Raw genomic sequence first — 20,649 nt, 5'->3', positions numbered from 1 at the left:
ACAGGGTTCTGTGGCAACATGCTCCTTTGGGTCTGGCTGCTTTCACCCAACCTGATGCCCATGAGATCCATCCAAGTTGTTGTGTCCAAAGTTTGTTCTTTGTCCTTGCTGAGCCATCATGTCCCACCCTGCAGACACAGAGCGTGGCTCCATCACCAGCTGATGGGCCCTGGTTCATTTCCAGCTTGGGCTGCAATGAACACAGACGCTGTGAGCGCCCATCACAGGCTTTTGGATAGACATCTGCTGTCCTTTCTCATGGGGAGATACTTGGGAACTGGAGGGGCCAGGTCCCAGGTAACTAACTCTCTGTTTCACTTTATAAGAAAAAAGCCTCAAATTACTTTCCCCAGTGACCTCATGGTCTTATAGCAAAGATGGAGACGTGGGGAGTCATCCCCCGAGCCAGCACTCAGAGCTCTTTGATCCAGACATAGATAACAGACTCCTGGTTGCCAACGGGGAGGGGATGGGTTGGGAGTTTGGGATTAGAAGTTGCAAATGGTTATATATAGAATGCATAAACAATGTTTTACTGTATAGCACAGGGAACTATATTCAATATCTTGTGATAAACCATCATGGAAAAGAATAGAAAAAATGTGTGTTGTATACATATGTATATATTTTTCATATATATGAATATATACATGTATTTCTCATGTATACATAACTGAATCACTTTGGTTTACAACAGAAATAAACCAACCATGAAAAGTGTTAGTCATTCAGGGTGTTTGACTCTCTGCAACCCCCTGGACTATATAGCCGGCCAGCCTCCTCTGCCCATGGGCTTCTCCAGGCAAGAAAACTAGAGTGGGTTGCCATGCTCTTCTCAAGGGGATCTTCCCAACCCCGGGATCCAACCCAGGTCTCCAGCATTACAGGCAGATTCTTTACTGTCTGAGCCACCAAGGAAGCCCAAACCAACCATACTTCAATAAAATAATTTTTTTTAAAAATCCTCTGTGGTCCAGCCGGTTAGTGTCAGTATCACCGATGGTGTTTCCCCTCCCCCACCTCAGGTGATCCGGACGGACACGTTCAAGCACCTTCGGCACCTGGAGATCCTACAGCTGAGCAAGAACCTGGTGCGCAAGATCGAGGTGGGCGCCTTCAACGGGCTGCCCAGTCTCAACACCCTGGAACTGTTTGACAACCGGCTGACGACGGTGCCCACGCAGGCCTTCGAGTACCTGTCCAAGCTGCGCGAGCTCTGGCTGCGGAACAACCCCATCGAGAGCATCCCGTCGTACGCCTTCAACCGCGTGCCCTCGCTCCGCCGCCTCGACCTGGGCGAGCTCAAGCGGCTGGAGTACATCTCGGAGGCGGCCTTCGAGGGCCTGGTGAACCTGCGCTACCTCAACCTGGGCATGTGCAACCTCAAGGACATCCCCAACCTGACGGCCCTGGTGCGCCTGGAGGAGCTGGAGCTGTCCGGCAACCGGCTGGACCTCATCCGCCCGGGCTCCTTCCAGGGCCTGACCAGCCTGCGCAAGCTGTGGCTGATGCACGCCCAGGTGGCCACCATCGAGCGCAACGCCTTCGACGACCTCAAGTCGCTGGAGGAGCTCAACCTGTCCCACAACAACCTGATGTCGCTGCCCCACGACCTCTTCACGCCCCTGCACCGCCTGGAGCGCGTCCACCTCAACCACAACCCCTGGCACTGCAACTGCGACGTGCTGTGGCTCAGCTGGTGGCTCAAGGAGACGGTGCCCAGCAACACGACCTGCTGCGCGCGCTGCCACGCGCCCGCCGGCCTCAAAGGGCGCTACATCGGCGAGCTGGACCAGTCGCACTTCACCTGCTACGCACCGGTCATCGTGGAGCCGCCCACGGACCTCAACGTCACCGAGGGCATGGCCGCCGAGCTCAAGTGCCGCACGGGCACGTCCATGACCTCCGTCAACTGGCTGACGCCCAACGGCACCCTCATGACGCACGGCTCGTACCGCGTGCGCATCTCCGTCCTCCACGACGGCACGCTCAACTTCACCAACGTCACTGTGCAGGACACGGGCCAGTACACCTGCATGGTGACGAACTCGGCCGGCAACACCACGGCCTCGGCCACGCTCAACGTCTCGGCCGTGGACCCCGTGGCGGCTGGAGGTGCCGGCGGCGCGGGCGGCGGCGCTGGGGGCGGCCCCGGGGGCGGCCCCGGAGGCGGGGGCGGCGGCTACACCTACTTCACCACCGTGACGGTGGAGACCCTGGAGACGCAGCCGGGAGAGGAGGCCCTGCAGCCGCGCGGGACCGAGAAGGAGCCGCCGGGGCCCACGACGGACGGCGTCTGGGGCGGGGGCAGGCCCGGGGAGGGGGCAGGCCAGGCCTCCTCGTCCACCACGGCGCCCGCCCCTCGCTCCTCGCGGCCCACGGAGAAGGCGTTCACCGTGCCCATCACGGACGTGACGGAGAACGCCCTCAAGGACCTGGATGACGTCATGAAGACCACCAAGATCATCATCGGCTGCTTCGTGGCCATCACGTTCATGGCCGCCGTGATGCTCGTGGCCTTCTACAAGCTGCGCAGGCAGCACCAGCTGCACAAGCACCACGGGCCCACGCGCACGGTGGAGATCATCAACGTGGAGGACGAGCTGCCCGCCGCCTCCGCCGTGTCCGTGGCCGCCGCCGCCGCCGTGGCGGGCGGGGGCGGCGTGGGCGGGGACAGCCACCTGGCCCTGCCCGCGCTGGAGCGCGACCACCTCAACCACCACCACTACGTGGCGGCCGCCTTCAAGGCGCATTACAGCAGCAACCCCAGCGGCGGGGGCTGCGGGGGCAAGGGCCCGCCCGGCCTCAACTCCATCCACGAACCTCTGCTCTTCAAGAGCGGCTCCAAGGAGAACGTGCAAGAGACGCAGATCTGAAGCCGGGGTGGGGGGGTTGGGGGGGTTGGGGGAGTGGGCCCCCCCTAGGGGGGAGGGGCTGGGGCCGGACCGGGACCCTCCCCACAGCCCCAGCCCCGCACAGGGGAGGTTGGGGCAGGCAGCTCAAGGCCCCCACCCGCGTCCGGACCCCAGGGCGGCTCTCCAAGCGAGGACAGGGTGGGGCCCCGGGAATGGAGCCCCCCAGCGGTTCCGGGCCTCGCCCCCACCCCTGGCGATGGGAGGGGGAGCAAGAGGAGAGTGGCCGGAAGCCTCCGCCTTTCCTCCTCGCTCTCCGTGCTCCGCCTTCCAGGGGAGAGAGGAGCTTTTTTGAAGGGCGTCCTCCCCCCCTCGTCCCCAACAGCCCTCCTTTTACGGTTCATTTTTTGCAGTTTGACGCCTGTCCCCCACCCCCACGCCCGCCCTATCCTACCCCTAACCCCCTGGAAACTGAAGAGACAGCTACGCGGTCAGAGCCTCCGGACACCCCGGCCCTGCCCCGGGGGAGTCCACTCCCAGCCCCTGGCCCCCGTGGGCCGGGGATGGGGCGGCGTCAGCCCGCCCGCCACCGTTATCCCCAACCTTCTCCTGCCCCACAGACTCTTTTGATACTGAAGGGAGGTTTGCGTCAACGACTACCTGCTCTGTAATTACTTTAAAAAAAAAAAAAAAAAACACGGAAAAAGTAAAAAAAAATTTTTTTTTGGTCATGGAAACATGGAGGAGAGAGAAAAAAGGGAACGTGGGTGGGCAGCTGAATGAGAAGAGGAAAACTCCAGGCCCCACTGGGAAGGTCAGTGGGGAGCTGGCGCCTCCAGGCGCTCTTAGACCCTTGCCCTTTCACCCCTGCGGCCCCAGAGAAGGGCTGGGCCGCCCAGCGCACCTGGCATCGTGCTTAATCTCCTTGCCCCTCTTAGGAGGCATGTTCTGGGGTCCTCTCCCCTCACCTCCCACCTCACAACAGGAATCCAGGGGGGTTGTTTCTTGGGGCTGCCCTTTCAAGGTACCACAGCCACAGCAATTGAGTGTCTCAGTTCGGAGTCCAAAGTCAAGGTAGGGGCAGAGCCGTGCTCCCTCGTAGGGAAGGGTCCTTCTCTGCCCCTTCTGGCTTCTGGTGGCCCCAGATGCTCCTTGACTGGTGGCATTGTCACCCCAGTCTCCACAGGCCATTCTTCCCATTTCTCCACGTCACCTTTCCTCTGCATCTGTGCTCAACTCCCCGCCTTCTATGAGGTGCTTGTTATTTAGTCCCTATGTCATGTCCAGCTCATGACCCCATGGACTGTAGCCCTCCAGGCTCCTCTGTCCGTGGGAATTCCCAGGCAAGAATACTGGGGTGAGTTGCCACGCGCTCCTGCTGGGGATCTTCCCAACTCGGGGATGGAAGCGGTGTCTCCTGCTTGGCAGGCAGGTTCTTTACCACTGAGCCAGTTGGGAACCCTTCTTTATGAAGACAGCAGCCACATTGGATTGGGGACCACCGACTCCAGCATGATCTCAATCATCTGCAAAGATCCTATTTCCTACTAAGGTCATATTCACAGCTTCTGGAGGTGAGGACACAATTCAGCTCATCACAGAGCCAAACCTGAGAGGGTCCGTCTCCACTGCAAACCCATTGGAGACACTGCCTCCAGAGAAAGCCGGCAGGGGAGGGAAGGAGGGGCATGAAGCGTGCTCAAACTGCAGCTGGGGCCTGCTGGGCATTAGGGGGCTGCACTTCTGCCTGGTTAACTCAGAGGCACGAGGCAGAGTCCAAGCCAGGGGAGTAGGCGGGGGCTATGCTGTAGCTTCCCAGGTGGCACTAGTGGTAAAGAATCCTCCTGCCAGTGCAGGAGATGCAAGAGACGTGGGTTGGATCCCTGGTTGAGGAAGATCCCCTGGAGGAGGGCATGGCAACCCACTCCAGTATTCTTGTCTGGAGAAGCCCATGGACAGAGGAGCCTGGCCGGCTAGAGTGCATGGGGTCATAAAGAGTCAGACACGATTGAAGTGATTTAGCAGGCTGTAGCTCAGGAGGGCAGGGGCCGCACACAGAGTCCTCAAAGAGACAAGAGCCAGCCAGTGGGAGCAAACGACAGAGGTTGGCCAGGCCAGCGGGCAGATGCTGGTGGGGCTGGAGGAGGCCAAGGTGCCAGCGCTTCAACCTCCAGAGGGTCCCCCAGGGCAGCTTTTGCATGCTGTGAAGACGAGCAGAGGCCAGTGGAAGCAGGATGAGACACTGCTCCGGGCAGACATTGCTGCTCACACACGGGGCTCGGGTCTCAGCCGCCTTTCTCCCCTGCGCCCACCCTGGTCCGCGAACAGGGCAGGCCTGGTGCATGCACAGGACAGCTGGGCCCCGTGGCACCCACAACTGCAAGTGAGGTGTGAGGAGGGCTGGAAGCCCCCAGGACCCCACCCAGGCCCAGTGTGCTCCCAGAGGGCCTGGACTGGGTCCATGTTCCTGGTCCTCCGCCTCCTCCCTGCCTGTTTCTGAGCCACAGAATCTTATCTCTCCCCCACCTGGAGCTCTTAGAGCAAATTCTTCCCTTATCACCCCTGGCAGCTGCCTCTGCTGCAACATGTCTGGGGTCCCCGGCCCTATTTGTCTGGCCTGTCTGCTGGGTTCTCTCCTCTCGAGCGATGCCTGGCTCCCTCGCTCCCCGTTTCAGGCTCTCTTTTTCTCTCATCCTCTTTCGGGCGATCCTGGTTGCTATGGCAACCCTGCAGCGGGTACCAGGTGGTGGTTGGGGGCAGGGAGCCTCCGCCATTTCCGCCATTTCCGATGCCAGGCACCCTCGAGGTGCAGTGGCAGGGCCTCATGGTGGGGGGTCACTCGGGGCCTCACAAGTTCCTCCTTGGCCATGGTGGGTGGCGAGAGAGGGGCGGGCATGGGAGTGAGGATATAAGCTGGCATCGTGGCTGGGGGCAGGGAGGATAAAAGGTGAGAAGTCAAGGTGACCAGAAGGATGAGCAGACTGGCGGGAGGCAGGCTTGGAGAGCAGCTGCGGGAATGGACCCCTTCCATGGGAGCTGGGGGGCGTTGGGGGTGGTGAGGCTAAGATGAATGCACCTCCTGCTCCTGCTGCCTTGTGGGGAGATGGGCATGAACAGGCCAGGCCTCCCTCGGACTCTGCGGGAGATGAGGGCCTGGCCTAGCTGGGGACAGAATGGTAGCCAGCCCAGAGGAGGCAGGAGTGGGAGCCGGAGGGATGGAGAGCCAGGAAAAGGTGGACAGACAGTGATGGGAGAGAGAGAGACACGAGATGGAGACACAGAACCAAGGGAGGAAAATGCTGAGGAGGAACATTGACAAGAAACCTGGGTGCCAAGGCACTGGTGGTGGCTGGGGTGGGGCAAGGATGGGGACTGGAAATGCAGAAGCAAGGAGACAAACAGAGCCCAGAGTCCAGTGTCACCATCTCCTCTCCCCTGCTCCCAACCCTCTCTACCCCCAACCCAAGCAGGATGCAGTTTCCATGACAACCTGGCCGGCCAGAAAGGAGGGCGGGGGACTGCAGAGGAAATTTTCCACATCAGCAGGAAGACAGGAGGATGTGATGCAGAGAAAGAAGAGGCTAGATGGCGGAGGGCGGGGGGCGGGGGGGGCACACAACGCAGGGTCCTAGAACCCCAAACCATCTTGCACACCATCCCCAGGATCCTCCTTCTGCCCCCATGCAGCACCCCCTTACCCCCGCCTCTGGGCCACCGCAGGGAAGGGGGAAGGTTCAGGAGAGGACTGAGGGTCAGAGTCCAAAGATCAGCCGCTGCCCAAACCTCATGTGTGGCGTGAGACGGGCAGCAGGCAGCAGAGCTCAGATGCAGACCACTGAATTCAAGGGCATGGCCCTCGACAGGGTCCCGAGGAAGGTGGGGATAGTGGGCTACGGCCGCCTCGGTGAGTCCTTGACTGTCCGGGGCCTCTCCCCCAGGGCCCTTTCTGGAGCCTCAAAAGCCTGTGTCCTCCACCAACATTCCTTTCATCTCCGCCTTGATCTGTGGCCTGGCTGATTCTGCCTAAGCATGTTCCACTCCCCACTGGGGGGCTCCGGCCCCTCAGGGTCTCTGTCCTCCAACTCCTGATTCTCTGCCCCCCACCTGTTTTGGTGTCCCCTCCGGGGTCCTTGTCCTCCTCTCTGGGTCCTTGCCCCCTCTCTCTGTGTCTCTGTCCCCTCTCCCTGAGTCCCTGTTCCCCTCTCTCTGGGTACATGTGCCCCCTCTCTCAGTCTCTTTGCTTCTCCCCAGGACAGTCCTTGGTCTCCCACTTGCTGACTCAGGGACCGGAACTGGGCCTAGAACTTGTTTTTGTCTGGAACCGTGATGCAGGACGCATGGCGGGGAGTGTACCCCCTTCCCTCCAGCTCCAGAACCTTGCTGCTCTCGGGGAGAGGTCAGTGACCTCGCCATGAGAGAGCAGGACTCTCTGAAACTCTTATTCTGGCCTCCTTTAGGTGCTGTGTGCTCTCAGGCAAGGCCCTTACCCTCTCTGGTCCTCGCTCACCCAAATGTGAAACAGGACAAGCCTCCATCCTCTTTCCCCTCCCAGGCCAGAGTGAAACATGACAGGCCTCCACAGAGTCAGGGAACCTTGGGAGCAGGGGGAGATCCAATACCACTTCGAGGCCTTCCCCGCCTCTCTCCTGTCTCCCAGGCACCCTGACGTTGTGGTGGAAGTGGCCCATCCCAAAATAATCCAGGAATCTGGGGCAGAAATCCTGCGCTACGCCAATCTCCTGGTGAGCCCCGCCTCTTCCGCCTTGACGCCACCCCACCCTAAAGTGGGATCCGTCTCCTGACTTCAGCTCCCCGCTTCATCTGCCCCAGGTGGGGTCCCCCTCAGCCCTGGGTGACCAGGCCACAGAGCGGCAGCTCCTGGAAGCCTCACATCGCTGGGGCCACACTGTGTTCGTGGCCCGGGGGGCCCTGTGGGGCGCGGAGGACATCACCAGGTTGGACGAAGCCGGGGGCCTCCAGGTGAGGGCCCGCTGCACTCCCCGGGAATGAGAGGCGGCCAACAGGCACGCTCAGGCTCCCTGACCCCAGCTCTCACTTTCAGAGCCTCCGTGTCACCATGGCCACACACCCCGATGGCTTCCGGCTCGAGGGACCCCTGGCTACGATGCGCAGCACGGGGCCTCGCGCTGTGCTCTATGAAGGCCCTGTTCGCGGGCTCTGCCCCCACGCCCCCCGAAACTCCAACACCATGGCGGCCGCTGCCCTGGCCGCCCCCAGCCTGGGCTTCGACCGTGTGATTGGGGTGCTTGTGGCTGACTTCAGGTGAGCGGAGCTGAGTAGGGGTCTGCGCTGGGGCCAGGCCAGCTAGACTGACCACCCTGCTTGCCCTAGCCTCAAGAACGTGCACGTGGTGGATGTGGAGCTGAGCGGACCCCCGGGCCCCACAGGCCAAACCTTCACTGTGCACACGCACAGAGAGAACCCCGCAGAGCCAGGCGCTGTCACCGGCTCTGCCACCGTCACCACCTTCTGGCGCAGCCTCGTGGGTACGGCCAGGCTCCTCCTGGGCACTAGCAGCCCCTCTCTGCAAGCCCCAGGCGGAGCTTGAGTCTCAGGCTTTCTGAGTCTGCAGTTCTGATTCCGTCTCTGTCGACTGATCTTTATTTCTGAGTCTCCTTAACCTTCTTCTCCACGACGTTGTCTTTATAGATCCCTCTCTCTCTCTCTCTCTCCAAGTCTCCTCTCCCAGCCTCTGTGTCCCTGTCTCTTGGGGACTCTAGCACATACGTGAGTCTCTCCACCCGCCAGGTGTCTATCCCTCTTCCTCTAGGTTTTGGCCCCCCTCTCTGGGTCTCTGTTCCCTTCTGAGTCTCAGTCCCTCCCTCTAAGTCTTTCTCCGTCCCCACGGTGGCCTGTTCCTTCTTCCAGGTGTCTGTCTCTCCTCATCTCTCTGTCTTAGCCTTTCATTCCCCGTATCTCCCCCGCAGGGTGCTGCCAGCTCCCCTCCAAGCCGGGGATCCATCTCTGCTGAGAAGCCTCCCCCTTCCCAAGAGGACTTCCTCATCTCATTATTTACCTCCCACCACCACCGACCCACTGCTGCCCTGGCCTCAGTGTCCCCATACATCCCTCTGGTCTCAGTAAACATTGGACGCTCTTCTCCCTGCGTGGTCTGGTTGTCTGATCACTTTCCCTTCCGTGACGTCACGCTGCGTCGTCACGCTAGGCATGACGCCAGCCCAGGGAACGGACGTACAGGGAAGTAACACCCCTCGAAGCTATCGCGAGAGCCTCCTCACTACGTTTCCCAGAAGCTTCCGAGCAGCAGGAGGCGTGGAACTGTGAGGAGAGGACCGATTTAGGGCACATTTCCGGGACTCGTCGAAGGGCCGACGGAAGTTGTAGTCCCGGCTTCTCGGGGCGACAGCGGACTTCCGGGCCACACTGCCCGGACGTTCCGTGAGGAGCTCTCGTTCTCGCCGGAGTCGCCGGGAATCGTAGTCCGGCTCGCGGGGGCCGCCGGGAGCTGTAGTCCGTCCCACCTGCCCAGTCAGCGCGGTGCCGCCCGTCCAGCGCTCTCGGAGCCCGGAGCCGCCGCCCGGGGGGATGCGGGAGCCCCCGGTTTGGGGGAACAGAGAGGCAGGCGGGGTGAGGGGCATTTCCAGGCCGCGGAGCGGGCGAGCGCCATGGTTGGGGTACAGGTCGGGGAGACAGCTCTGTTACTCGGTGTCCGGGGAGAGGGCCCTGTTGCCAGGTGACAAGAGGAGAGAACTCTGTTGGTTGGTGACAGGGGGGAGCCTTCTGTTGCTAGGCGACCAGAAGAGACCCTGTTACCTAGAGACGGGGAGGAGGCTTCTTCTATTGCTAAGTAACCAGAGGAGAGCCTGGTTACCTAGTAGGGGGCGAGGAGGGGTACGAGGAGGCTCCTCTGTTGCTAAGTAACCAGAGAGGAGGCCTGTTAACCTAGGGACAGGGGAGGGGAGTTCTCTGTTGCTAGGTGACCACCACAGGGACCCATTCACTTAGGGATGTGGCGGGGGCCGGGGCGGGGGGAGTGGTCCTCTGTTGCTAAGCGAGAGAAGAGAGAGCTTTTTTCCTAGAAATAGGGAATGGAGGTACTCTGTTGCCAGGAGATCGCCAGAGTCAGGGGCCCCTCAGGCTGCCCGAGCCCCCACTCAATGACGGTGCCCCCGAGGGCCTGCTGGCAGGTTCGGCTTCCAGATCCCAGACTCCTAAGCACCTTCTCCCCCTACCCCTCCAAGCAGGAGCCGAGGACGGCATGTCCCAGGCCCCAGGAGCTCAGCCAAGCCCGCCCTCCGTGTACCACGAACGGCAACGCCTGGAGCTCTGTGCCGTGCATGCCCTCAACAACGTCCTGCAGCAGCAGCTCTTCAGCCAGGAGGCTGCCGATGAGATCTGCAAGAGGTGACCATCACCCACCCCAACCCCTGGAGAAGCAGGGCTCACGGAGGCGGGGACACCCACCTGGGTCTCAGAGCAAAGCAAGGCCCGGGGCAGAGCCCTGCGGCTTTCTGCTGCCCCATCCCCTGCCCTGCTGGACTCCGGGACTCAGAAACCGAGATGTTACCCAGGCATCTACTCACCCCGCTGACCTCAGCCTTTTACCTAGGCCCTCAGCCTCACTCTCTTCCCGCCTCCCAGCTTCTGGTTTATCTCCTTCAGTCCCGGCTACACAGGGCTCCCGCACTGCACCTGCCCTCCCCCACTCCCAGGGCTCCCCCAGCACCCCTGGCAGAAGCCCCAAGGCTCCGCGCCCAGCCTGATAACCAAAACCCTGTGTGCCGTGGCCCCACCCGTCTCTGCAGCTTCGTATCTCACTGCTTGCTTCCAGACAAATTCCCTCTAGTCTCTGAATGAGCCCCACATGGTGCCTCTGGGCCTTTGCACAGGCTGTTCTTTCTGCCTGGCACGGCTCTCTCTTCTTGGCAGCCTGGAGTGTGCCGCCTCACTATTCAGGATTTCAAACATCACTTCTTTGTTATCTCTCTGCCTGAGCTGCTCCTCTCTGGCCCCACTGCCTTCTGGACCCTCCCCTCAGCCTCCAGTCTCTCCCCTCCAGTCAGTCCCCCATGTGATCCTATGCCCCCAGATGACCCTTTCTCCCCATCTCTTGCTCACAGCCCTCCCATGCCTCCACCCCTGCCATCCTCAGGCCAGTCCCAGGCCCTCAGACTGATTATTTTAGAATGTATTCACCCCCTCCCATCATTCAGAACAGGAATCAATCAACTCTTTCATGGCTCGGCCTTGCTGGAGACTCCGAGATGAGTCTACTGTGAGCCCCTGCCCTAAGGGAAGCCAGGGAAACAGATACACAGAGGAAGAATACACAACTTTCCCCCTCTCCCGCCCCTCCCCTTGCCTTGCCCCCCAAAGGCCCGGAGACAGAACAAAGTTGCCTTTGTCTCAAGGAGGCGGGGCCCAGAGACAAGTGGGCTGGGGGACAGCTGGAGAGAAGGCGGGGGGCAGGAGCACAGGAGATGCGCTGGGTCAGGTGGCTGCGAGGAATGGGGTGGGCATGGATCCAGGAAGCCAGCAGGGCCCAGATCCTGCCAGGGACAGCTGGGGGCTGGGGTTCTCTCCTGGGGTGACGGGGGTGCCAGGGACGGCTGGGGCAGGGGCAGTGCTGGGTGTAGAAGGAGCCCCCAGGAGGGGTGAGATTGGAAGCTGGTGAGGGTCCAGGAGGAGGAGGGCAAGGCCTGAGCAGAACTGTGGGTGGGGGACAGGAGGAACATGGCTGGGGGTGATGAGTCGGCAAAGGGTTGAAGAGAGGGAAGAATCCATGGCTGGATGACTCATGGATCCTGGGACGCTTTGGCTCTGTGAGGGAGGGGGATGCCTTCTCAGGAACCCCCAACTCAGGAGGCCCTGATCACCTCCCACTCAGGTTGGCCCCAGACTCCCGGCTGAACCCCCATCGCAGCCTCCTGGGCACCGGCAACTATGACGTCAACGTGATCATGGCTGCCCTGCAGGGGCAGGGCCTGGCTGCCGTGTGGTGGGACCGAAGGAGGTGCGGGCCGTAATGCTTCGTCAGGCATGCTGAGCTGGGCGCGGTGGGTGTGGTGGGACGGTGGCCGGTGGGGGACGAAGCAGAGGGAGGGGACGGGTGGATGGGAAGGAGGAAGGAAGGGGCAGATGGGTGGAGGGTTTGCAGCGATGGATGACGGGTGGCTGGCCCACTGAGGGCTCGGGAGGTGATAAAGGGACGGTCAGGGTGTGAGCTGATGGATGGATGATTGGCAGATTGATGGGTAAGTGGATGGTGAATGGGTAGGATGGGTGATGGGCTATATGAATGGATGGGTGGTTGAGTGAGTGATAGATAAAGGATGGATCATTGGTATGTGTGACGTGCTCAGTCACTCAGCCGTGTCCAACTCTGACCCCATGGACTGTAGCCCGCCAGGCTCCTCTGTTCATGGAATGTTCCAGGCAAGAGTAATGGAGTGGGTCGCCATTTCCTGCTCCAGGCCAACCCAGGGATTGAACCCGTATCTCTTGTGTCCCCTGCATTGGCAGGCGGATTCTTTACCCCTGAGCCACCTGGGAAGCCCTCAGTTGATAGGCAGTGGATACCAAACATCCAAGATGGACAAATGGAAAGAGCGGATGAAGAGTTGGGTGGGTGGTGGAGATGTTGGGCTGCTGGCTGGCTGGCTGCGGGTTGATTGCATCAGTGGGTGGATGAATGGGTCAAGGAAGAACATGGATGGTGGGTGACTGTTCTATGGCTGGGAGGCTTGGATGGGTGGGTGGTGCGTAATGGATGGATGATGGATAGTATCAGCGGTAGATGTGTCAGGAGTGGATGGGGAGAGAGTGGATGGAAGAGTTGTTGGGCAGGTGGTGCTTGGGGCTTGGCTGGGTGGGTGCATGATGCGTGGGTAACAAATGGTCAGGCAGATGAGGGTGAAGGGTGACTTGTTGGGTGGGTGGCTGACTAGGAGGTCTGGGTGGGTGGGCAGCAGGTAAGTGGAAGGAAGCAAAGGGTGGGCTAATGGAGGTGAGTCCTTTGGTGGGCTGGGGCTCCCACCACCACTACCAGCCTGGGCCCCACATACAGAGGGCACCAGCCCAGGGTCGGGGCTCTGACAGCAGCGTCCCCGCCTCGCCCGCAGGCCCCTGTCCCAGCTGGCGCTGCCCAAGGTGCTGGGACTGATCCTGAACCTGCCCTCGCCGGTCTCGCTGGGGCTGCTGTCCCTGCCCCTGCGCCGGCGGCACTGGGTGGCCCTGCGCCAGGTGGACGGCGTCTACTACAACCTGGACTCCAAGCTGCGGGCGCCTGAGGTGCTGGGCGACGAGGATGGCGTCAGGTGAGGGGTGGGGGGAGCGGCTCCAGGGCCGGGGGCCACGGGGAGGCGGCCTGTTCCCCGCTCCCCACCCAACCTCCGCCAGGCCGTCAGACTCCCCATGTCTGCGCGCAGGGCCTTCCTGGCGGCCGCACTGGCTCAGGGCTTGTGCGAGGTGTTGCTGGTGGTAACCAAGGAGGTGGAGGAGCAGGGCTCCTGGCTGCAGGCAGACTGACCCCAAGAGGAGGGGCCCACGGCTGCCCGTCTGGAGTGGCTCCCACGACCACATTAGCCTTCCGAGCAAGTACTGGGGCCGGGGCAGGAACCTCGTGGACCCAACGGAGGCCCCGCCCCCTGCCCCGTACGCCCCGCCCCCTGCCCGGCCTCCTGCCGCTGCTGCCTCAATAAACCCGGTAATTTGCTCCCAGTCTGGCCCGTGTCTCACCGGGGACCCCTCTCCTTCAGTTTATCAGAGAGACCTAAGCGGGTTAGGCTCCTGCGACGCACTCACCTCTCAGGGCCTCAGGTTCCTCATGGGGGTGGGGCGGGGACGCACAGGGGAAAAGCAATGCAAATCCTTGCCCTCTGAAGGCGCAAGGGGGAGACTAGGAACAAACAAATCGGTGCAGGCCAGAGTGTACTGGGAGATGAGCCCCACGGAGAAGGCGAGGGTTGACTTCTCGACGCCCAGCTTGTCCGCCAACTGTCAGTCGTGGCCCCAAAAGACCTTATCCAGGAACCTGTGAGTCTGGCTAATCCGCTGACCTCAAAGGCGGGAAATTGTCCTGCGTGGTCTGGGTCAGCCCAGTATAATCCCGAGCGTCCTTAAAAGTGAAGGAGGCAGTGGGGCTTCCCTCGTGGTGGTGAAGTATGGTTAAGACTCTGCGCTTCCACTGCAGGGTTGGAGGAGGTTCAGTACCTAGTTGGGCAACTAAGATTCCACACACGGTACAGTGCAGCCAAAAAATTTAAAAAAAAAAAAAAATGGAAGAGAGACACGAGAGGAGAATCAGAGAGAGACCCGTGATGAAGATGCTATATGGGAGGCTCAGGGTGGGGGGCTGGGGGTGTCTGAAGACAAGAGGGGGTTACGAGCCAGGAAACAGGCAGCCTCTAGGAGCTGGAAGTGTGAAAAAAAGTGTTAGTCATGTCCCATGGACTGCAGCCCGCCGGGCTCCTCTGTCCCTAGAATTCTCCAGGCAAGAATACTAGAGTGGGTTGCCGGATCCTCCGCCAGGGGATCTCCCCAGCCCAGGGATTGAACCTGGGTCTCCCTCATTGCGGGCAGATTCTTAACTGATTGCGCTGAGGGGTCTTGGGCAAGGCTGGCTCTAGGAGGCTGGGGGTGGGGGGGGGGGCCCTCTCCAGGGAGCCAGTGGGAAAGGGCCATTCCAGAATTAGAAACAGCCCCCAAGGAGACCTGGAATGTTAAGGGAGGAGATTTCTCCTGTATCTATCTGAGGAGGTGATTAGAGATAAAGGTAGATCCTGGCAGGCCCACTGCCCACAGAGCCTCCAAGAGCAGTTGGACCTGACCCAGGGCGAGGCTGTGAGCAGGGGTTGGGCAGATCAGTCCTGGATACAGAAAGACCTCTCTGGGGCCACATGGGGGCAGGCTGAGGCCCAGGAGGAGGCTGAGCCAGGACCCTGAGGGCAGAACAGAACTGACAAGAGGGTCAGGGCACGCTGTGGGGGTGAGGGAGCGGGCAGGGAAGGAGGGACCCTGGGGTCGAGCAGCTGCAGGGGGCACACTGCCCTCGATGGGATGCAAGGGGTATGACAGGCTGGCTGATGTCAGAAGAGGACCAGGGTCAGGGGCTCAGGAGATGGCTCTAGGGGTCAGGGGCCTGACCCAGGAGGCGTGAGCATAAGCACAAGAAGGAGGCAAACGTGGGGCACCTCACTAGGTGCCAAGCGGAAATGAGGGACCCAGAGGCACAGGGAGGCTGTGGGCAGGGAGAGGCAGGCAGGGCCCCAGCTCAGGGTGTCTCCCCGCCCCTGCCTCAGGCTGTGCTCCACCCACACAGTAGATTCATCCAAGGGGGTGGGGCGACACAAGGAGGAATGCGGGGAGCAAATGCTGGCAGGATGCAATGGCCCGTGGTGATGGGGAGACTCGGGCTTGGTGGATTCTGGCTCCCAAAGCTTCAGAGGTCAAAGGGCAACTGGTAAAAGTGAAAAGTCAAGCTGCACAAGGAACCTCCCTGGTGGTCCAGTGGCTGACTCCCGGCTCCCAATGCCAGTGGGGGTATGTAGTGGGGTGAAGGAGTGGGGGGTGGTCAAGGTTCAATCCCTGGTCTCCCCAGTTGGGAACTGTATCCCACATGTAGCAACTAAGAGTTCATATACCACAGGTGAGACCTGGAGCAGCCAAACGTATAAATATGAAACACGGCCAAGCAGCACATGCAGGAAAACTGCCGGGCTCCCAGGACACCCCAACTCTGGGGGTGCCCCCCGGGTGCCCACACTACCCCCCCCCCCAGTCTCTGATCTGGCCCCTGCTTGGTGCCCCTGTCTTGGGCTCTCTTTCCAGGTGTGTCTCTCTCAGCCTCTGTCTGTCTGTCTCCCTGGGCCCTCTGTGACCCAATCCCCACCCCCACACTGTGCCTGTCGCCTGTCCTGTCAGGTCCCAGACAGCCTGGCGGGGCTCCCTGAGTGTTTCTATTCCTGGGCCTGAGTGATCTTCCCAGGTGCCTTCTCCGCTGTGGCCTAATATGGTCTGAGGAGCGGGAGCCTTCAGGGCAGGGGGGTGGGACCCTGGAGGATGGGGACGATAGGGGCATGGGGGTCCAGGTAGCCACCCTCCTCCTACTCCCAGCCCCACCTCAAGTACTAACCCCTCCTGCTCTGCACAGGCTAGAGCACCAGCAGGCTGGGCCGGTGCACATATTGAGCGCCTACTGTTTGCCCCTTAGGGTGGATGCAGGACCACTCCACACAGCCTCTCTGGCCCCCACCTGCTGACCCTGCAAGCCCCCCTCACCGCCCTCCCGCGCTTCTCACAAGCCTGTTCCTTGTCCCAGGATGCCCAGCCACGCTGGTCCCAGAGCTTCAAGTGGGGGTGGGGTGCTCCTAGGGATCCCTGATGGCCCGTTAGGGGCAGCCCAGGCAGACCCACCGGGAGTCTTCAGTGCCCGAGGGGCTGCAGGAGGGGGAGGGGGCGGCAGGTGCAGGGGGAGGTGACAGCTGTCCCGCGCCCCCCTGAGAGCCGGGTGCCGACAGCTGAGGCCCGATTTAGCTATCTCAACCCGGGTCTGGCCAGATAAGGCCGTGGGGGGTGCGGCCCCGCCCCCCGGGGCGCCCCTTAAATCGCGGTCGGGCCGGGGCGGGGCGGCCGCCGGCGATGCCAGGTGAGAGGGGCCGCGCTCCTTCCTGCCTCCCCGCGTCCCATCCTCTCGGCGCTGCCCCTCTCTCCAGCTCTCTCCTCTCTCCCTGCGGCGCCCGTCTCTCTCCCTCTGCCTTTCTCCGTCTCTTCGCATCTCGGACCCGCGCCCCCACTATTTCTCCTCATCCCGTCCCCGACTCCACCTTTGTCCTTCTCTCTTTCTCTCTTCCCCCGTCATCTCTCTGAGCTTTGTCTTCCCACGGCTCTCTCCTCTCTCTTCATCTCTCTCTCTCTCTCCCTCTCTCTTCCTTTGTACCGCATAGCCGGCGGGTTCTCAGTTCCCTGACCGGGAATCCAGCAGGCACCCCCTGCAGTGGGATCCCGGAGTCTTAGCCCCTGGACCACCAGCGAAGTGCCCGCCCTCTTTCTTTCCATTTCTCTGTCTCCGTGGCTTTCCCCGCTCTCTCGCTTTCTCTCTCTCTGTCCCCCGCCCAGCCCTTCTCTCTGCCTCTCCGACCCTTCTGCCCACCCCTCTCCCGTCTCCCCTGTCTGTCTGACTCCCTTCGTCTCTCTCCATCTCTCCTGCCTCTCCCCGTCTCTCTCTCCTCTCCCTGACCTCCCTTCTCCAGCGCCCCGGATGGAGCCGCCCTGGGGCCTCTGCTGCGGTTTCTCCTGAATAAAGCTGTGTCTATCCTCACCTTTCCAACTCCTCTCGCCTTCTTTCCTTTCTCACCCCTCCACCTCTGAGCTCAGCAACACCGCCCCGGGCCCTGATCCCGGGTACCCGGGGCTGGGGTCAGGGTTCCTGCCTCCCAGAGAGACCACCAGAAACAGGGGCTGAGAGCCAGATGGAGGAGATGGGGAGAAAGGCAGAGAGATGTGTGCAGAGGGACACCCAGAGGCAGCAGGGGACAGGGACTGAGACAGAGGCAGACCGGCTGGGTGCCATGGACTCAGAGATGGGGAGGGCCAGTGAGGGTGCAAGACCTGGAGACTCAGACAGACAGTGAGACCCGGAGCGGCAGACACAGAGACTCAGAGGCTGACAGACAGACAGCAGGCAGTGCCTGAGTCCCCCAGACACAGCAGACGGGGCTGGTAGCCACCCCCAACCTCCGCCAGGCGGTGCCAGGCCCCACACAATGGGCCCTTGTCCGACTCCATGGTCCTGGGGCAGCTGGGGCGGGGGCCACCAAAAGCCTGACTTCAGCCTCCACCTTCAGACCCCCCTACACCCGCCTTCTGGCCTCTTCCTGCTGGGGTCCCCACCCCCTTGAGGCTGCTTTCTGCTCTGCAGGGGAAGGAGCCAGGCATTTATGGAGCACCTGCTGGATGCATGCGGAATGCCTCTGTGTCCTGACACCCTCTTGTCTCCCCGAGCCCCTTCCTCGGTGCCCTCTGTTTGTTCTTCCTGAACTTCCAGCTCTCTTCCTTGGAAGAGATGGGCATTTATTAAGTTCCTAGTGTTTGCCAGGCAGTTTCCACACACTCTCTCTGCACTTTCTACTCTCTTTGTTCTCCCATCCCTTCCACCCAGTTTCCTTTCCCTTCCTCCTGAACTGCCTGGTCTCTCCTGCAAGGAAATGGGCATGTATTGAGCACCTACTGTATGCTGGGGAAAATTTACAAACCCTGTCTCTTCTTACACTCTTTTCTTCCCCAATTCCTTTCTTCTCTCTCTATCCATTTCCTCTCCTTTCTGACTCTGCTTCCTCCTCGGGGAGGGAATGAACATATACTGAGCACCTACTGTGTGCCAGGCAGTTTACACACTTTCCCTCCCTTCCTCACACTCTCTTCCTCCCCTGTTTTTCCTCTGTCCTCTCCTTGTCTTTCTGGGCTCTCTGCTCTCTTCCAAGGCAAGGGACACACATTTATTGAGCATCTATGGTATACCAAGCAATTGCTTGTTCTTTCTCCACTCTCCTCTCGCCCTCTCTCCTCCACTGACCTGTGGTCTTTGCTGTCCTGTGCTTCTTTCTGCTCTCTGCCAGGAGAGGAAATGGGCATTTATGGAGTACCGACTGTGTGCCTGGCAGTTTCCCTCCACTCCCCCTGCCCCTTGACTCTCTCTGTTCCTTCATCTCTGACTTCCCCCTTTTTCTGCTCTGTCTGCCCTTTCTTGGGGATGAAAAAGCAATTATGAAGCACCTACTGTATACCAGGGCTTCCCCTGTGGCTCAGCTGGTAAAGAATCTGCTTGCAATGTAGGAGACCTGGGTTCGATCCCTGGGTTGGGAAGATCCCCTGGAGAAGGGAAAGGCTACCCACTCTAGTATTCTGGCCTGGAGAATTCCATGGACTGCATATCCATGGGGTCGTGTATACCAGGCAATTAACAGCCCCCCAGCTCATCTTCTCTCGCTTCTTTCTTCCTGCTCCCCTCTTTTTGCCACCTTCCCCCTCCTGTGCTCTCTAGGCCCTTTGGGGAAGGGAACAGCATTCACTGAGCGCCTCCTCTTTGCCCCATGATTCGCCTGCGCCGCCTCCTCTGCCGTTGCCTCCACCCTTCTGCCCCGTCCTGTCACCTCCTTGGCCAGGCTTGCTTCACATGTGCCTTCTTTTTCCTCTTGCTGTCTCTCTCCTCCAAGAAAGAAAACATGCATTTATTGAGGACCTCCTGTGTACTTCACCTGCACGATAGCATGTCCTCTTCCTCATTTTCTCCCTTCTTCCCAGCTCCTTGCTCCAGCTTCTCCCCTTCCTCTCTGCCCCGTTGGCTCTCTCCTGGGGCAGGACTGGGCATGTATGAGTGCCTGCTGTGTGCCACTGCTCCTATCAGCTGTCTGTCTGTCCTGGCTTGCCTCGCAAGCCCTGCTCTCTCTTCTCTCACCCTCTTGGCTTGTTTTCCTCCTCCTCTGTCCCTGCAGCCAGGGAGGGGAGTGGGTATTTATTAAGTGCCTACTGTATTCCCACTGCTTTACCTACACTGTCTCCTTCCATCACAGCTTCCATTTTCTCTGCTGGGGCTTCCTCTCTCCTCTCCTTTTCCTCCTGTCTTCATTCTCTTGGGAAGAGAACAAACAGTTAAGAGCACCCACTGTATGCCTGGCTCTTGCCACCCCGGCCCTCTCTCCTCAGGCTGTTTCTTGCTCTGTTTTTCCTCCTTGGTGGTGGTTTCTTCATTTCTCGTCTGACCTGGCTTCTCTCTCCTGAAGAAGGGAATGAGTGGGCATTGATTGAGCACCAACTGTGTGCCAGGCTTTTCATAAAGCACAGTGTCCCCCCCCCCCCCCCCCACACACACACTTGGCTGCCTCTTCTCTCCCCTCCTGCTCTTACTCTCCCCCAGAAAAGGGAAGGGAAGGGGCACTAATTATGCACCAACTTCGTGCTGGGCTGCTGGGCGACTCACACTGCCACCTCTCCTTAGATCCTGTGTTCCCCCCTGCCCCCTCCCCTCCTGTTCCTCTTCCTTCTCAGCAGGGGAAGCTCTCAATTTTCCAGAGACAAGGGGTCTGGGCGCTGTAGAAAGGGCCCATCGTATTTGCCTCGTGGTGCTGGGTGAAGCCAACTGATGAACGATGAGGCTCCAACTGGATTTCCTCACTGGGGGAGAATATATGGGTCATAACAGCCACTGTCTGGGCGGGGAGGGACGAAGGAGACCAGGAGAGAAAGGCAGGGTAGAAAGTGCTCATTCTTCCTCTGGTGGTGAAGCCGGGTGGTTAGGCCCCCCCCTCCAGGTGCCGCCTTCTTGGCGCTCCCCCACCCCCTCCCCCACCTCAGGAAGCAGCTGAGGAAACCGAGGCTCTGAAGAGGGTGATTCTCTGAGTCCTGACTCACTGGGGGCCTGTGTCTCCCTCCCTCCGTGAGCCTGGCTGAGGGCCCTTCTTTCCTGGGGTCTGTCTCTCTTCCCTGCCTCTCCCTCTGACTCCCATCTCTCTCTCCTTCCTGCCATTCTCTGTGCCTCATGCTCTCTGCCCCCCTATCTTTTTTCTCTTTCTCACCTGCTCCTCTGTCTCAGTTTCTCTGCCTCAGTTTCTCTGACACACACACCTTCCTGCATGAATCTCCCCCACGCTGGTTTCCTTTGCTCACACCCTCTTGATGAGGCCTTTCTCTTCAGCCTCTCTTCCTCCGGCCGTCTCCTCCCGCTCCCCATCCTGACCCGTCTCTACCTCCTGTCCATTTGTCCGTCTCTCCACAAAGGCCCGCCCCCAGGTCCCTCTCACCTCCCCTTTCCCCTCCATCC

At 60.5% G+C, this 20,649-nt stretch overlaps 3 protein-coding genes across 5 annotated transcripts in view; all 3 read left to right on the top strand.

The window, feature by feature from the left end:
* Positions 1-4,033, top strand: part of LRRC4B (leucine rich repeat containing 4B) — a 43,378-nt gene extending 39,345 nt beyond the window's left edge. For both annotated transcript variants that reach the window (XM_042231011.2, XM_027977467.3), the window contains exon 3: positions 1,026-4,033. In XM_042231011.2, the coding sequence (XP_042086945.1) occupies positions 1,026-2,876 (1,851 nt within the window). In that variant the 3' untranslated portion in view covers positions 2,877-4,033. The remainder of the gene's footprint in view (positions 1-1,025) is intronic.
* A 2,607-nt stretch (positions 4,034-6,640) lies between these two features.
* On the top strand, positions 6,641-8,973 carry ASPDH (aspartate dehydrogenase domain containing). The gene is made up of 7 exons (XM_027977508.3): positions 6,641-6,756; positions 7,104-7,248; positions 7,510-7,594; positions 7,683-7,832; positions 7,915-8,135; positions 8,205-8,359; positions 8,801-8,973. Exons 1-7 carry the CDS (start codon positions 6,678-6,680, stop codon positions 8,842-8,844), a joined length of 879 nt encoding a protein of 292 aa, XP_027833309.3. The 5' UTR covers positions 6,641-6,677; the 3' UTR covers positions 8,845-8,973.
* Positions 8,974-9,341: 368 nt separating this feature from the next.
* Positions 9,342-19,053, top strand: JOSD2 (Josephin domain containing 2). Of its 2 annotated transcripts, none has more exons than XM_027977535.3 (5): positions 9,342-9,461; positions 10,079-10,238; positions 11,722-11,847; positions 12,956-13,150; positions 13,262-19,053. In XM_027977535.3, the coding sequence occupies exons 2-5, from the start codon at positions 10,093-10,095 to the stop codon at positions 13,359-13,361; spliced, it is 567 nt and encodes a 188-aa protein (XP_027833336.2). In that variant the 5' UTR covers positions 9,342-9,461; positions 10,079-10,092; the 3' UTR covers positions 13,362-19,053. The 2 variants fall into 2 exon arrangements, with proteins under 2 accessions (XP_027833336.2, XP_027833335.2); XM_027977534.3 differs by having other exon boundaries at positions 10,076-10,238.
* The last annotated feature ends 1,596 nt before the right edge of the window (positions 19,054-20,649 follow it).

This window comes from Ovis aries, chromosome 14, assembly GCF_016772045.2.
Source record: "Ovis aries strain OAR_USU_Benz2616 breed Rambouillet chromosome 14, ARS-UI_Ramb_v3.0, whole genome shotgun sequence".
In the NCBI taxonomy this organism is placed as follows: Eukaryota; Metazoa; Chordata; class Mammalia; order Artiodactyla; family Bovidae; genus Ovis; species Ovis aries.
This window is presented reverse-complemented; position numbering and strand designations above follow the sequence as displayed.